General features: G+C 32.0%; 1 protein-coding gene across 1 annotated transcript; it reads right to left on the reverse strand.

Annotated features, from left to right (window-relative positions):
* Positions 1-2,063: 2,063 nt before the first annotated feature.
* LOC127726783 (usherin-like) lies at positions 2,064-16,706 on the reverse strand. Its single transcript, XM_052234238.1, has 6 exons — positions 16,688-16,706; positions 15,321-15,512; positions 14,794-14,895; positions 12,409-12,584; positions 11,152-11,350; positions 2,064-2,251 (listed from the first exon to the last, which is right to left on the reverse strand). The coding sequence occupies exons 1-6, from the start codon at positions 16,704-16,706 to the stop codon at positions 2,064-2,066; spliced, it is 876 nt and encodes a 291-aa protein (XP_052090198.1).
* Between the last annotated feature and the right edge of the window lie 411 nt (positions 16,707-17,117).

Raw genomic sequence — 17,117 nt, forward strand, 5'->3', positions numbered from 1 at the left:
ATATATACTCCGTATGCAGGCGCTGCTGGAATGTTGCTACATAGAAATGGAACGTTCACAATTGGGAAACTGAAATCATCTCTTTTGTCGTAAAGTTTTGTTTTCAACCGACCCTCATTGTCAATTTCTAGATGTAAGTCAAGATATGAGGCAGACTATCTGTATCTGTAGTATCCTTTATCTCCAGTTCGATGGGATAGATTCGTTCAACATAGTCACCAAATTTTGTAATATTTAGTGAGAGAACATCATCTATATAGCGGAACGTAAAGTCAAAGGATATTGCTAACTTCTTATCTTTCTTCCTAAGAAGTTCCTGTATGAAGTCAGCCTCATAATAATAAAGAAACAAGTCGGCAAGAAGAGGTGCACAATTGGTTCCCATTGGAATTCAGACAGTCTGTTGAAAAACACCTCCTCCAAACGTAACAAATATGTTGTCAATCAAGAAATCAAGCATCTTGATAATGTCAGTTTCAGAGAATTTTTTGTTTGAATCAGAGTGATTCTTTACAAAGTAGGATTTATCCCTCCCCAAGACAAGATACTTGCATCTACGTTCGCCATTCTTTTTAATGAAACAAATAATACCAACTCTTTCAATTCGTCTTTTAGTTTGGAATGGGGAATACTTGTGCAAAGTGTAGAAAAGTCAAATGTTTTAATACTATTGCTAGATGAGAGAGTCTTAGATTGTATGTACTCTAAAAGATCTTTGGAATTTTTTAGTATCCACATCTGATTCACGCCACCTCTAGAATAGGCAGTTTCACAATAACTTTGGAGCCCAGCTTTGATTGCTGATAAAATAGATGTTAATAATTTAGAAAGAGGTTTCGTGGAGCACTTGGAAGACCCAGCAATATACCGTTGTTTGTAAGGACACTTATGTAGTTTAGGTATCCAATACAGTGATGGAACATCCAGTTTTTCATTTTTGGTTGAAATTCCAAAGGAACATAGAACAGACCTATGATTATCCAGGATTTCCTCTTTGGTAAGTCTTGTGAGGGTATATGTTGAGTTTCCAAGTGAATTGTCAATACCTAATTCATTTATCAAGCAGTTTATGTAATGATATTTACACACAACAACAATGTTGTTTAGGGCTTTATCTGCGGGGACAACAACATATTTGTCATGGAGGTAGGACAAGTGTTTTGCAACATTTGGGTCTTTAAAAATTGACGTAGCAGTTTATCATTTAGCACCGGAAATGACTTTGATTTAACCGGAAGTGGCTTATTAACTCCCTTAATTTTTGGAAAAAGTACCTTTAACATTGTATTTTCAGAATCAATGTGTGATAAGCTATCTTTTTACATCCAACATACGGTTTTTTATCTAAGTGTTCTTATTGTAAGTGAATTTGGATGGAAAGAACTTGGTGAGAAAACAATTGGGTTTTAATCCTATCTATTTGCCTTTTAGATTGAGTTCTCGCTGAACAGTGAACAATTCGTTTTTTATGACCTTGTTGATTATATAAGAGTATAGTGAAAGATACCAAAGAGATATTCCAACTCATCAGTGTTTGTATCCTTCTTATTGAAATAGGTTATACCAGATACAAAAGTATTTGCTTTATACCTTAATTTATTTTTGGACACCGATGGTCAGCTGAGTAAAACTGTTACGTCTAAAGACAAAATTTTGATCTATTATGATCAACATTAAATTTTCCTGTAATTATATATTATTACCTTCTGCATATCAAATTTGAACTTTTCATTTTAAAAAGATATTTGAAATATTACATTGACAGTAAGTTCTGGATTACAACATAGCTCTGAAGCAAATGTGCCATCATAATATTTAGGGGTCCTCTTAGTCTGTAGACACTAAATGTAAAGGTTGAAATTATTATTGTAAATTTTTTTTAAAGTTTATAAATGATATAATTTCACGAAAACATAGGTTTTTTGCTGTTGTTATGTAGGTTTTAATGATTACACTTCTTGTTTTACGCATTTGGCACAACAATAAATTACTTTCAAAAGCCAATTACTGTTTATTTCATAAGTATGCGAGATGCACAGTGATTTTAGAACCAAACTTATATATTAAAACTCAAAATATCTACCAGTCATGTTTACAATTTTTACTAATACCGGTTGAGCATTTCCAGCCACTTCATAGGCTTTAACATGATAAGTTGTAACTCCTGGTCTTGGTGCTGGCTGATTCCATGTTACTGTTATTTCACTTGAACTCACAACTGAGACAGTTACACTCAAGGGCGTCTGTGGAACTGTATAAAACAAAATTGAATAACAGATTTGCATATTTTTGTTAGGAAAGTATAATCTTTAACTTGAGGTATCCAGTCAAATAACATGTAAAAAAGATATAGGTATAATTGTATGCACCTTCGTAATTCAAATTCTCCCGACAATTGAATAAAATAGAATGCATGATGTCACAAATAATCATACTGAGTACTTTGATTCAAAGAAGCATTCAGTGTGTATGAACGTTGTATAGTCTGCAAATTTCACCCTTCATGGAGACTGAGGATTCATTTCAATATGGGTTCTGATTGGATAGGAACTGCCTACCTTTTCTATGTATACAGTCCCTGCAACGTGAAAATTAACACTTTTCATTCAGGCATCTTGCTGTTTTTATTTCATACCAAGAGAATGCAGCTTATTTTCCTTATTAATTAAATAACTAAAGGCTCTTAAGAGCCTTTGTCGCTCACCTGCGTCTTCAACAATGGCCACTTTTTAGTAAAAAATCATCATTAAAGGGGAATAACTCTATTAAAATCTAACTGACAATTTCCGCCATGTTGCCATATTTGTAGATCTTATCATGCTGATATTTTTTCCTTTTTTAAAAGTTTTTAAAGTTTCTATTTATCTATTGTAGTTTTCCTGTTGCAAGAATTGTTTCTTTTTTAAATTTGAATTTGTTGTATTAGATTAAAATGATTTTAAGTTTTCATCATGTTATCTTATTGATAAATTTTATTTGTTAATAAGTATTTTCGCTTTAAACTAAAGTTTTAGTAAATTGAAAGACTTTTTGTTTGTTTAAAAAAAAAGAAAGTCTTGTTATACTATTTAAAATAGCTCTCGACGCGATATAGCCTTTTAGTGCTGATGTGGCGTAAAGCAATCAACGATCAATCAATCAATCAATCGATCAATCTATTGTAGTGTTGAAGATAATAGGCAAACAAATTCATAAAAATGTAAACAATTATCATTTAAGGGTAATAACTAAAATAACAAGTCGGCTGAAGATTTTGGCCATTACGGCTTATTTGTAGATCTTGTCTTGCTGATCATTTCTGCGATTTAAAGTTTCTATCTTGGTCTGTCAAACTTTCGGTATTCGTTTGAGTCGGACTACAGGTATCTTTAAATATTTCTCTGGTCCGGCTGACATCGCGATAATGAGAGTCGACTGTACTTGAAAAACAGACCTAATCACAAAAATTTAACATTGACCAATAAACCATGATTATGAAGTCAAGGTCAAATGAAACCTGCCAGACTGAAACGTACGTCTTACAATCATTCTATTCACCACATATAGTTGACCTACTGCTTATAGTTTATGGGAAAAATACCTAATCACGTAACTTTAACCTTGATCACTGATCCATAAAATAAGGTCAATGTCAAGTGAACCCTGTATGACGGACATGTAGACGTTGCAAGGAACCCATATACCAAATAAAGTTATCATATTACTCATAATAGATGAGAAATGCACATGAAAAAACAAACAATTTTTTTTTCAAGCAGTCACTGAACCATGAAAATGATGTCAAGGACAATGGACACATGGCAGTTGGAAACTTCGTGACATAAGGTATCTGCATACAAGGTATGAAGCATCCAGGTCTTCTAACTTCAAATAGTTAACATCACCGCCGCCGCCACCGCCGGATGGTAATCCTTATGTATTGCATACTGCGACTTTTTCGTGGCAGGCGAAACAAAAATCCCTACTTGTCATAAATTTCTATATTGAAAAAAAATATTTAATGACCAGCACATCATGTCAATTGTTAACTTGAGATTTCATGAAGCCAAAAAGGCCAAGAAATGAAGATATCTAGTCAATTTTATTGTAATTGGCCAAAAAAGACATAGATTTTATAAACGAAATCGCTCTTATTAACAAATTGGTCTACAAGAAAAGAAACTGGTAATCATCAGCTGATCACGCCGCATATGTGTATAAATGTATTTAAAATCGAGTTATCAGTCAGCTGTTTTTTTACTTTCTATATTTCAATACTGATTATAAGAATATTATGAATTCCCACCCTAAGCCGATAGAAAAGTTAACTGGTAGGCTTGTAATAAATGAAAATAATAAAAAAAAAACAGTTGAGTAATTACGCAAAATCCGCACGACGCAAATCATCATAAAATGATAACTCAAACAATCATTCAATTTCCTGTTTTAATTGTTTAGGAAGTTAATTCGAATGAGGTAGAAAGTCGCCGTTGTATTTTTTTTTATATAATCATAAATGGTATCAGTCGTTGATCATTTCGAAGTCTCGATTTACTTGTCATTCGCCAATTTTGTTTACTTGTGCAACTAATTCATCACGAGTTGTCTCTCTTATACCGATTTTGATGGAGACATCATTTCGCTATGAAGTCAGTCAGCCAGCTAGTGTTAGCAATTTAAAATTTGTTTTATCGACTTAGATCATCATTTCGCCGGCTATTTAAGACTAATCTCATAAACAAATTGAAGATTCCCGTAAAATTGTTTTGGATTAAACGACTGCAAACAGCATATCCCTTGGTCTAAATACAATATAATATCTAAAACTTTTTCTATAGATATCATAAATATTGTTGATAAAAGGCAACACAATATTAGGTCTCATGGCAAACGTATCAATCGAAATCAACGAATTAAACATCGTATAAATTATACACTTGACGATCTCCTATCTTTATTTCAAAACAATGGTAGGCATCAACTATTATGTAAACTTCGTCAAATACGTATTAGCAAATTACATGATATGTTCAAGGAGCGTGACACAGTCTCGTTTTTCAGCCCACTCTATGAAAGTACTTATATAATTACAGCTTATTGTCACCATAGGCTGTTACCGCGTATTGATAAACCAAAAAATCATAAATGGCATTTTCTGAAAATTAAATATATTAACAGAGGTATTGATTTTACCAACTACTCGAGTATATTTAATGACTCTTCCAGTCAAAACATTATTATACCTCCCTATTTTGATAACACAGAACCACCTATTATTTTGTATACATACAACAAACCCATCGGAAGTATAAGTTTTAATTTTACCTCAGTAACACCAGACGTCATTGTAGAAAATAATAATCCTCTAACTTGAGACTGTCAATCGTCGAGTTTTAGATATGATCCCTATGGCCATATTATTATGGGGGACCTCAATATCGTTCAAGACCGAGAGGTTAAAAACTTTTTGAAAAGAGGACCAAAATATCGTCCTCAATCTAAAATAGATTGGAAACAGGGTCGTCAGGTCATAAAAGATGATTTTTCGTCGTATTGTAAAAATTGGTGTAAACGGGAAACATCTGATAAAATATCTGTTGGTTCTTATTTGAATAAATGTATGAATGTTGTGGATATTCGTATATCACATTTTGAAAATAACTTAGAAATAAATAAAAGAGTATATAATATGCCTATTTCTAGAATAAGAAACAAACTTCAAGTACTTGCAAAGCGGTTTGTGTTTGAAACGGCCGACAAAGCAGCCAACAATGTGGTGGTGGTATGACGTAAATACTACAGGGAAGTTCTTAAGAATGAAATTACAAATTATTCTACATTCATATCAGTGCGCTCCACAGAGAGTCATATATTAAACAGTCATATTATAACCACATCACAGCTTAAGACCTCTTCTGAACATTTGAAGGTCCCTACTATGTTGTGGTTACCTAAACTACACAGAAAACCCGTAAAAGATCGTTTCATCTCGGTCTCTAGTGAGTTTTCAGTGCTTTTAACTACTTCCTTAACTACTATTAAAGAACTTATCAATAACTGCTGTAATAAAACATTCAAAAATTGTGGAATTAACTATTTTTGGAGTGAAAAAAATTCTTTGGATGGTTTAGATAAATTACGTGCTTTTGGTGGTCCTTTTGATTCTTCTGACAGTTTTTCAATAATTTTCACCTTTTCAACTCTTACACTACACTTCCACACAATCTTATCAAACAAAAGTTTTCCTATGTAATTAAATGGTCGTTTGAAAAATCTATATTTGCTGCAACTCATTTAAAGCCTTCTTCTCTAATGAGAAAGGTAGATATGCTAGATATAATTATTAAAGGTATGATGAGATAATTGAAGCGGTTAATTCTTTCCTTGATATAATTTATGTACGTTTCGGCAATAAAGTGTATCAGCAGGTTGTAGGTATTCCTATGAGCACCAATTGCGCCCCTTCAATAGCAGACTTGTTCTTGTACTGCTATGAATTACAGTTTATGACAAAACTCAGTTAAGACCCGTCTTGATTGCATTTAATTGATAAATTCAACAAAACTTTATCTTTCGTTATCTTGTTGATATTTTTCCTTAAATATGAAGAATTTTCTAATCATACTGCCGAAATTTACCCAAAGAAACTTACTTTAGATTAATCAAATATGAGCGGTAATGACTGTCCTTTTTTAGATCTAGATATTTCAATTTTACACGGGAAACTCTACACTAAAATTTACAACAAAAGGGACGATTTTTCTTTCCCAATTCTTTTGGCATCATCTTACGGTGTTTATATTTCACAACTCGTTCGCTATGCCCGTATCTGTAGTGAAGTTTTGGATTTCAATGATCTTAATTTATGTATTACTGGTAAATTATTAAGTCAGGGATTTCGTTACCACGAATTACTTAAAACCTTTACCAAATGCTTCCATAGATACAAAGATTTGGTTTGTAAGATTGGTTGTACCTATAGAAAACTTATTTCAAATGGGATAGCACATCCTAATTTTTACGGAGATGTTGTTTACCGCGCCCTGAAATTTAGATTACATCCGGATAAACTAATCGATCCTTTAAATAAACTTATCCTAAAAGGTTAACAATTCAACACTGTTATTAGATCTTTAAATATTGTTTTTGTTGGTATTGATATTGATTTTGTTATCAGTAAATTAAAACCAAACTAATATTGTTGTTTTATACATATACATATACATATGCACATTCACGGTTCTACAATCTGTCGATACCTGTATTTTGGCATTGTACAAGTCATGATTTATTCTGACTGTTAATGACGTCTTATTGGATGGTAGATTTGTGCTGATTGATACTTTAGTCTTAGATGCATGATTTTTTTTATTAGTTGATATTGGCTTTGAACTTATCTGTTAGTAACTTCGAGTACTCTCAGATCTGAACTTAATGTCTGTTTTGTTGTAGGAATGTATAAATACCCTTCCGCGTCCTTTCTGTGTTTTTGTGATCTGATGAATTAAGCCCTTATCAACTGATTTTTATTGTGTGTTCATATGTTGTACTGTTACTCCGCTGTCAAAGGTAAAGGGGAAGGTTGGGAGCCCGCTAACATGTTTAACCCCGTCAAATCAGGCTGTTAGTTATTTCGTTTGAATTGTTTTACATTTGTTATTTCTTTTATAGCTGACAATGTGGTATGGGTTTTACTCATTGTTGAACGCCGTACGGTGACCTATAGTTGTTAACTTCTATGTCATTTGGTCTGTGGTGGAGAGTTGTCTCATTGGCAATTATACCACATCTTCTTATTTTTATAATTTACTGAATAGAAGTAGCTTAAAACTATATTGGTTTGGTTGGTGTCTTTTTGACGTTTACATCTCTATGAATGCATAGAATACCGATATCTCTACAATTTAAGCTTAAAATTTGAAGGTCTTCAATAAACATTGAAGATGGTCGTTTAAATCATGACTTAAATTTATTAAGATTAAATTCTGAAGCCATCCCATTATATCAACTGTGTTGTCATAATACTTAATTATGAATATCTACTAACGTATCATTCATTACTGCACTGGTAGCGGTTACTTTATAGGATTGTTTGTATATAAAAAAGATGTATTGTGAGCAATTACTTTAATGATATCCTCAAAACAAGTATTAATTAAAAAGGTAGTTGCCAAAGGATGAATGTGAAATACATGGTCTCAAAGTAATAACATGCTCACACGAAGCTTGATTCCAAATTCCATGAAACTCTCGTCCGTTGTTCCTGACAAAATGAACATAACATAGGCATAATTGAACCAAAAGAAATAAACTGCAAATGTAATTTTTCCAAATGCTTTAATACTAACAAGCTGTTTGAATCCTAAAAAAATGCATTTAAAATTTCATACATGGCAAAAATATGTAAGAAAATATAAGTTTTAGATAAACAGGAAGTTAATACGTGATGGATTTCAAAATAATCAGAGGATAAAGCATACTCACATGTAGCTAGATACAAAATTTAATGACGCTTTAATATATATTTCCTGAGAAAAATGAAATAAATTTCATGGCATTGACCGTGATAAACTGATGGATGGATAGACAGTCGTTAAGCATTAAACATTAAAAAGGATGTCGTCTACAGTCAAAGGCTTCTGTGGAGCTAATTTTGACGTTAAATGATTATGCAGTAACTTTGGTGGCATTGACAGTGACACATAATCAAGCGATCTGACAATAATGGTCTGTTTGAACAATATTCACAAAAAGTGGCTAAAACAAGTTAAAAACCTTAAAGTCCAGACCCAGCTACATGTTCAAAACTGAGCTCAGATTCAATACTCCATTCAAATAATAACAATAATCTTTCGTTGGCCAGGAACCAGGCCAAAAATTTTAACTTCTTGTCATTGTCTATGGAAAATGTAGAGAATATAGTCTTTGTTCATATTCAGATGAAAGAAAAAAATATTTCCATACTTCCTTAGTCTACAAGCCAACCAATCCATTCACTGAGAAATCGTCAATTTTATTAATTCGAAGTGCTATTTTATAGAAAATCAAAACCAGGGACAGTTATAAAATGACGCCAGGTTTTTTTAAGCACAGTTATACTTTTAAAGTAGTTAAAAACTAAAGTATGACAATAGGTTATCTCACTCTATGGAATCCTCTATTATGGAAGTATGTTCAATAGCAAGTGGTATCTCGCACCTAGCTTTTTATTGTAATATTGGTTATAAACATTTAAAAAAGTTGTCTTTTCTTTCTTTTGTAATACTAAACTGATCGGTATGAAATTTTACCTGTAATTAGTTGATTAAAAGCTAGCTAGTGTTGTCAAATTGGACATTTTTACCTAACTGGTAACTCGGATAATCTTTCTACCAATTAACCGGTTAACCGCTATGAAAGTTAAAGTTCAAAAAAATATTCCCTAAAGAGTGACTAGGGTAGAGAAAAAATGTTGCTTTTGGTCTTCCTCCTGCAGAAAACACTTGTCGAAGTGAGGTGTTCTTTTGTCTGTGAAGGATGTATGAATTTGCAGCCACGTCTGGTCAAAATGTGGACATTGAATCTGATGCCTCGTGTCGAGAAAGTGTCGCGTTATTCACACGTTAACCCTTGTTGCAAACCTTTGCGGGGTCTGTAGAGGGCCTGTTACAAGGCTTTATTTTGTCCCTATCAAATATATCTTCATTTTCCAGTTGAATTTCAAATGTCCAACCCTCCATGCCTATCGATCATTATTGCAGCAGTAAATGACTATTGAATTAATTGTTCATTTGTTCTCATCCTTAACATGAATGAAACAATTTCGAATGGACGTCATGCAAACATCAATCAATCAATCAACCAATCAAAGAATTGTCTGCAGTACTTTATCATGGTGTATGGTTATATACTGTAAATCCCAAAATTATTGCGAGTTTTTTTTTATTAATGCGAATAATGCGAATCCTTCAGTGTCGCAATAGTAAGAACTTGCATTCTAGTTTTTGGTACATAAATCTGTATGTAGCTTTTCCTAAATTCGCAATAATTAAAATCGCATTTTTGTTCATTCTTCAAAAATCACAATAAAAAATGCATGCAATAATGTCTGAGTCTACAGTAATATGAGGTACCAAAGTTTACCGTCAAACCTTTTCCTTAAACATTCTGTATAGTTCATGTCTGCATATGCATGGTACTGGTACGACCACTATATACTAAGTTTACATTTCACAATTTTTGAATCAGCATTTGGTTTGATATATGATCACGCCTTTGGTGTGGATGATTCGCATTTTTACATTTACGTTCACTCAATATTAAGTTAAAATAAAATTAACAACTAAATTGTAAAATTTGATTAGCTTTCACACCCATCCGAATTATTTATACTTACGATGTCTTTGTGCTAATTGATTTAAGTAAAATTGGAATGTATTAATTGTTAATTGAGTCAAAAATGTACGGGATAATTGATAACATTAAGTGCCACGATGATCATGTTAAAGAGAGGCGAAAGATACCAAAGGGACATTCAAACTCATAAGTCGAAAATAAACTGACAACGCCATGGCTAAAAAAAGAAAAAAAAACAGACAAACAACAGTACACAAAACACAACATAGAAAACTAAAGACTGAGCAACACAAACCCCACCAAAAACTAGGGGTGATCTCAGGAGCTCCGGATGGGTACGCAGATTCTGCTCTACATGTGGCACCCGTCGTGTTGCTCATGATAGTACAAACCCGGTAATAAGTCTAATTTGGTAGGTCACATTCGGGGAAAAGGGGACGGGATTGTAGCTACGACATTTGGAACATATGTATATCGTTTTTTCATGATTTTAATATACGTTTATATCAAAACTATCAAAATTGAAAATAAGTTCCGATTAACCTGTTTATGACTTCGGTGTTCGATATTCTGTCCTTCCGACAATTAACCGGATAACCGTTTACAACACTATTAAACACAAAGCGAATTTTGACACGGAAAGGCTACTAGATTTAGATCATAAATTTGATTTATAATTACAAAACATTCGGAAAAGTAAACAGCAATTACTGAATGGGAACTTATTTTTGGAAGGACAAAATAGTAAAAATCATGGCCAATCATAGAACAAAAAAGTTAGAGTCAAGATACAATCAACAAGTATTTTTCATAAGCTAAAATCTGTGCAACGTTTACCTTCAGATATTGTCTGTACTACTGATTCATGTCTCAGCCCATCATTTGCTGTAGTATGGGCTGCAATCCAGACATCATAGTTAGTGTATGGTAATAATTGCCTTACTACATAGCTGATGGTTGTACTTGTTTGGTTTTTATTCAGGTTTACTGTTTGTCTTTGTTTGTCCCCTCCACAATCCTTGTACGGAATGGTTTGCTATAAAACAAACAAGATAAACAAAGACTTAATAATCAATACATTTTTAATACTGTATTTTTGTTGCCGTGTTGAAAGTTATTTACTTTCTTAGCCTTTAGTGAATTAATAAAAAGAACTGTTTATCATTACATTAAGATGTCTGCATCAAAAACGTGTATTTTTGAACCAGTGTGTTGCATTCGGATGACATGGAATAAAATATTTTCGCTCATTTAATTTAAAATGCTGGGAATCTTAATTTAAATCCGTCAAATTGAGATTTTTTTTTGTTTGTGTTGTTTGCTAGGAAATCAAATAAGATAATTCTAAAAGTAACTTTACATGTTTCTGTTCATATTAAATTATAATCATCGAACAGTTGGTTTTCTAGAATGTTTGGCCACATCAAATTAAAATGGCTGTCTTTCAGCATTTCATATAGGTCTTCTTTTAAGTACAAAACTTCTGAATTTCTAATCAGAATTAGAATAATTCTATGTGCCATGCTTTATCTACAAGACCCATCCTCTATGCTCATTTTAACAAGGGAATGCATTATATGTGTCAATATTTTACACCTCACTTAAGCTCGGTTTAAAAATATTGACAAATATAATGCCTATCCATGTTAAGATGGAGTGTTAGTATTGCTCAATTTTGAACGCCGTACAGTGACCTATAGTTGATAACTTCTACCATCATTTGGCCTATGGTGGAGAGTTGTCTCATTAGAATCCTCTTGTTTCTATATAGAGCATGGCATGAAAGAATTATTTACATGAATTAATTACCACTTTCTATGTTATTTATGTCTGTTACAGTAATATTCAAAATATGAAAGAGTTCAACATTTTTTTTCCCCAGATCTAAATCATTGAGAATTAGATCTGAGTAAACATTACTGCTTTTTACAATTTATTAGAAATTTTAATACAAAGGACTGTTTGCACATTTGTGCCTCAAGAGAAGATTCAATTTTCTATATTAAATAGTTCTTGGAGAATGACTCGTAATCCCTGTGATCTAAATCTGAAATCGCATAATGTTGAAAACTTATTATCTGCTGTATCACTTACTGTGTTAGGACAATCAGTGCAAAAGAATATAATCTCCACCTGACATTTATTGTTCACTCTAAGACGTAGACGGTAACCAAATATATCTCCTTGTGGATTGTCTGGATAGTTCCATGAAACAGAAATGTTTCTACTGGACAAAACATTTGTTGTTACACCTGTTGGTTCACTTGATGCTGTAAAATAAAAAGGTAAGTATCAATGAATGACAACTTTTTTTCAATGTTGATTACCTTTTTTGGATAGAAATAATGAAAAAAACTCTGCATTTTATTTTCCGCATTTAACATGTATCTAATCCAAATGTATCCTTTGTTACTCATTATATTATTACTGTAAATTCAGAAATTATTGCGATTTTTGAAAAATGGACAAAAATGCGATATTAATTATTGTTTTATCAGGAAAATCTGCATACAGATATATGTATCAGATATCAGAATGCGAGTTCATATATATTGCTATATTCACCAAGTCGCATTATTCGCATTAAAAAAAACCTCACAATACTTTCTGAATTTACAGTAACTTATATCATGTATATTACTACAACCAATTATTGAAATCTGTTTAAGAGGAATAAACTTAATTATCAAGATGCATGAGAATAATAAAAAAAAATTGTAAGAGATTACATATTCCAATCCTAACAACAATATACAGTTGGAAGTTAATTAATCCAAGCAAACTTGTGTTAAATCTGATGGTCCAATAACTCTAGAATAAAATAAATGTGGATAGTGTCCACATGTGGACACAGATGATGCCCCCGCTTGCATATCATATAGTTATAAAGGGACACAACTGAAGAACGGTAAAAGTGACGCTACCCAAATTTGAACTTGATCTGAGTTTTGTGGTAATAAGCATTGTGTGTAAGTCTCATAACATTTTGTTGAAGCTAACTTAAGAAGGGAACGGAAATTAAAAATTCAGAAATTTTTCTATTTGTAAACACGAATAACTCCAGAACGGTTGTGTATAAGTTTTATAACATTTGGTTGAGACAAACTAAAGTTAGAGAACGGAAACGAAAAATTCAGCAATTTTTATGCTTATAAAGGGACATAACTCACGAATGGTAAAAGTGTCGCCACCAAATTTCGTACTTAATCTGTATTATGTAGTAATAAGCATTGTGTATAAGTTTCATAACATTTGGTTGAGGCAAACTAAAGTTAGAAAACGGAAACAAAAAGTTTGTACTTGATCTTAGTTTTGTGGTAATGAATATTGTGTATAGGTTTCATAATGTTTGGTTGGGGCAAACTTAAGTTATAGAATGGAAACTAAAAATTTTGCAATCTTTCGATTTATAAAGGGGCATAACTCAATAATGGTTAAAGTGACACTACCCAAATTCAACTTGATCTGTGTTTTATCAGTGGAAGTCAAAATTAAACATTGCATTGTATAAAGCATTGATTGTAGTTGATTCAACTATAACCATGGACAAAGGAAGATAACTCCAATTTTAAAAATTACTTGATATTTAGAAGAAAATAAAATTTTTGCAATTTTTACATTTATAAAGGAGCATAACTCTAGAACGGTTAAAGTGACGCTACCAAAATTCAAACTTGATCTGTGTTTTGTGGTAATAAGCAGTGTGTATAAGTTTCATAACAGTTGGTTGAGGCAAACTTAAGTTAGAAAACAGAAACTAAAAAATTTGCAATTTTTCCATTTATAAAGGGGCATAACTCTAGAACGGTTAAAGTGACGCAACTAAAATTCAAACTTGATCTGTGTTTTGTGGTAATAAGCATTGTGTATACGTTTCATAACATTTGGTTGAGGCAAACTCAAGTTAGAGAACGGAAACCAATTTTGGGACGTACGGACGGAGAAGGGTAAAACTTAATGCCCCCACCGCTACGGCGGGGGCATAAAAATTGGAAAACTTTTAAAGTTTAAAGTTGCCTTTTCTCTACCTATCCTGTCAATATTTTTATAATTTAAGGTAAATGAGGGTCTGAATGGGGGGTCCTTCAATTCTGTATTCTCAAAATTTTTAAGCTATTTTTCTTTTCTTTTTTTTTATAAATTTTGCTTATCATTCTCTATTCTTTATATCTGAGCATCCCATTATTCTCTATTCTTTATTTTTTTTGTCTATTTTTTCTATTCTTTAATTTTTGGGGCAATTTTTCTGTAGTATTTATTCTGTAAACCCCATCCTAACCCTCATAAATGAATATAACCGTACTTGAGTAAGTCTGCGACATGCAAATCCTTCTCTCACCTTTTTCTATTATATGTGGACAGCAGAGACAGACAGTAAACAATAATATAAACAGGTGCATAAAACATAATGGCTCTTCCAGCTATTTGAGTTACCTGACTTTTCAAGAATAACCTATTTCAAATGATAAATATACGTACAAGCTGCTTTTGTTCTACAACACAACTGATTACTATTGCCGCTTGTTTTAATGCTATCAGGTCCATCATTTACTGTTTTCACTATGAAACAATATTGGTTTGCTACAAAAAAATTGTAGATTCATTATAAGATGTTATTATAATTAAGTATATTTTAGTTAATTTCTTTTACAGGTAGTCAAATTACATTTCTGAAAGGTTAAGGTTGCATTTACTATGTACAGGTACAAAAAAATACTGTGAGTTACTCAATGAACAAAACTTTTGTTTCATGAATTTTTTCTAATTTTCTATTTAGGCACTGCACATCACTAATTAAATAATGAACAATCAGCCTTTCATATTTAAAGGGAATAAAATGCTGTCTAAAAAATTAAATCCGAATAAAGTGGCCAGGCGAAATCAATTTTACTGATAGGCTATCTTAAAATTTACTAAATTTTGACCTTAAATGAGATAGAAGGGTATTTAGGTTTCATTGTTATTTAAACTAAGTTGGTTCATTTAGCAGTTAGTCTAACAGATACCTGCAAGCAGAGGTTCAACTTTATATGTGAGAACACTAGTTGATGTATTGATCTGTGATGGAGGAAATGGACCAGAAGTGTCAATCAGGTAGTACTGAATATCTCCATTAGGTAGTGCAGGTGGTTGCCATTTCAAATCTATACTAGTGGATACTATTTCTGCACAACTTTGTATTGTTGGAGGATTTGGTCCTAAAAAAATAAAGTGTCAAAATGTATATACATGTAAATGAAATCTTAATGCTATATCATAACAAACTTACCCCCATGTACTGCGACTTGGCTGTAAGTGCAATGTTCTTCACCTATTGTAGTTTATTCAAAATTCTAACCCAATTGCGATTTGTTTATCAAACCAAACTGTTCAACCGCTAATTTTTTTTAACCAATTGCTGTAGAAAACCACAGTCATCAAAGTGCAAGGTGAAAAAATAAAGCATACTTACAATCCTATTAAACTTAAATTCCACTTCACTGATATTATCAAAATGAAGCTAAACATTTCTAAATTTATAAAATTGTAGGTATGCTTTATCACCTTGCACTTTGATGACTTGACTTTAGTTTTCTACAGCAATTGGTTAACATTTCTGACCAGTTGAACAGGTTGGTTTGATAAAACAAACTGCCCTTTGGGCAGAATTTTTATTGAACAGCAATATTAGGAGAGAAATATACTTACAGTCAAGTCATATGCAGTTATCAAAAAAAAAATATTCATCTTTTTCCTGGCCCATCAAAACATCATTTCTTTTTACCTGATTATATGGCATGTCTAACATTAAGATAATTTTCAATATCAAACATATGGTTTCAATCATTCCTAATGAGAAACAAGAGTGAATATATTGAAATGTCATGCCTGTTTAATTGATTAAAAATGAATTTGTTTTACTTCATATAATATGAATGTGTTATAACTTCGTATAATATGAATTTGTAGCTCTTCTAACTTCTGAATTATTAAGGTTTCTCTCACCCTACAATTTTTGTAACAGACCTAAAATATAGTTATGAAATAAGCATATGGTAAATCAGATTAGCTTCTGTCTTGTCATTATGTAGTTTAAGTTTAATGTTATCTCCAGCCTTAGCAAGTGCATTCGTATTGGCATAAGTTTTATGCTACGTTTTGTTTGTAACAAATTTCCTGTTCGTAAAGTTAATATGGAATTGAGAAAGAACTAAGGTTGCAACACCCTCAGGCAAATTTGACCTAGACTGTTTTGGTTGTTTTATTTAGACAATTTAGTTTTTATATAGTTTCATATGTTTTATACATTGACTTTAAAAACTTTTGGTCATGATTGAGTACCTAAAGAATGTTATTCATGAAACCTCTGTCAAATTGCAAATACATTTTTTACTTCTGTCTTTTTTCCTCATGTACTATATACTCATGCAGGACATCGAGAATTAAGTTTACAATGATGTAAAATAGTCACTACTGTGTTACCTTTGGTTACATCTTAATATCTTGATTTTCTCAAAGTTAAAGATTGATAATTTGTTAAATTTATTTCATTTTTTGTTTGTCAGGGCACTTAAACCTAGACATATTCTACAAATACTTGTGTATTATTGATGACTATACATATATTAACCAGTAACTTTTTTGTTTTGGTTAATTTGTGTTTTTGTGTTTCTGTTAAATTGATGTTTCACCCGTCTTTTCTTCATATTAATTATTCTAGATCACTTACGCGTAATGACTGTTCTAAAAACCTCTGAATATTCATCACTTATCAATCCATTGCTATGAGTCGTCAGTTTCAGGGTATATCTATGTCCATTCAT

This window comes from Mytilus californianus, unplaced genomic scaffold (assembly GCF_021869535.1).
Source record: "Mytilus californianus isolate M0D057914Y unplaced genomic scaffold, xbMytCali1.0.p SCAF_18, whole genome shotgun sequence".
In the NCBI taxonomy this organism is placed as follows: domain Eukaryota; kingdom Metazoa; phylum Mollusca; class Bivalvia; order Mytilida; family Mytilidae; genus Mytilus; species Mytilus californianus.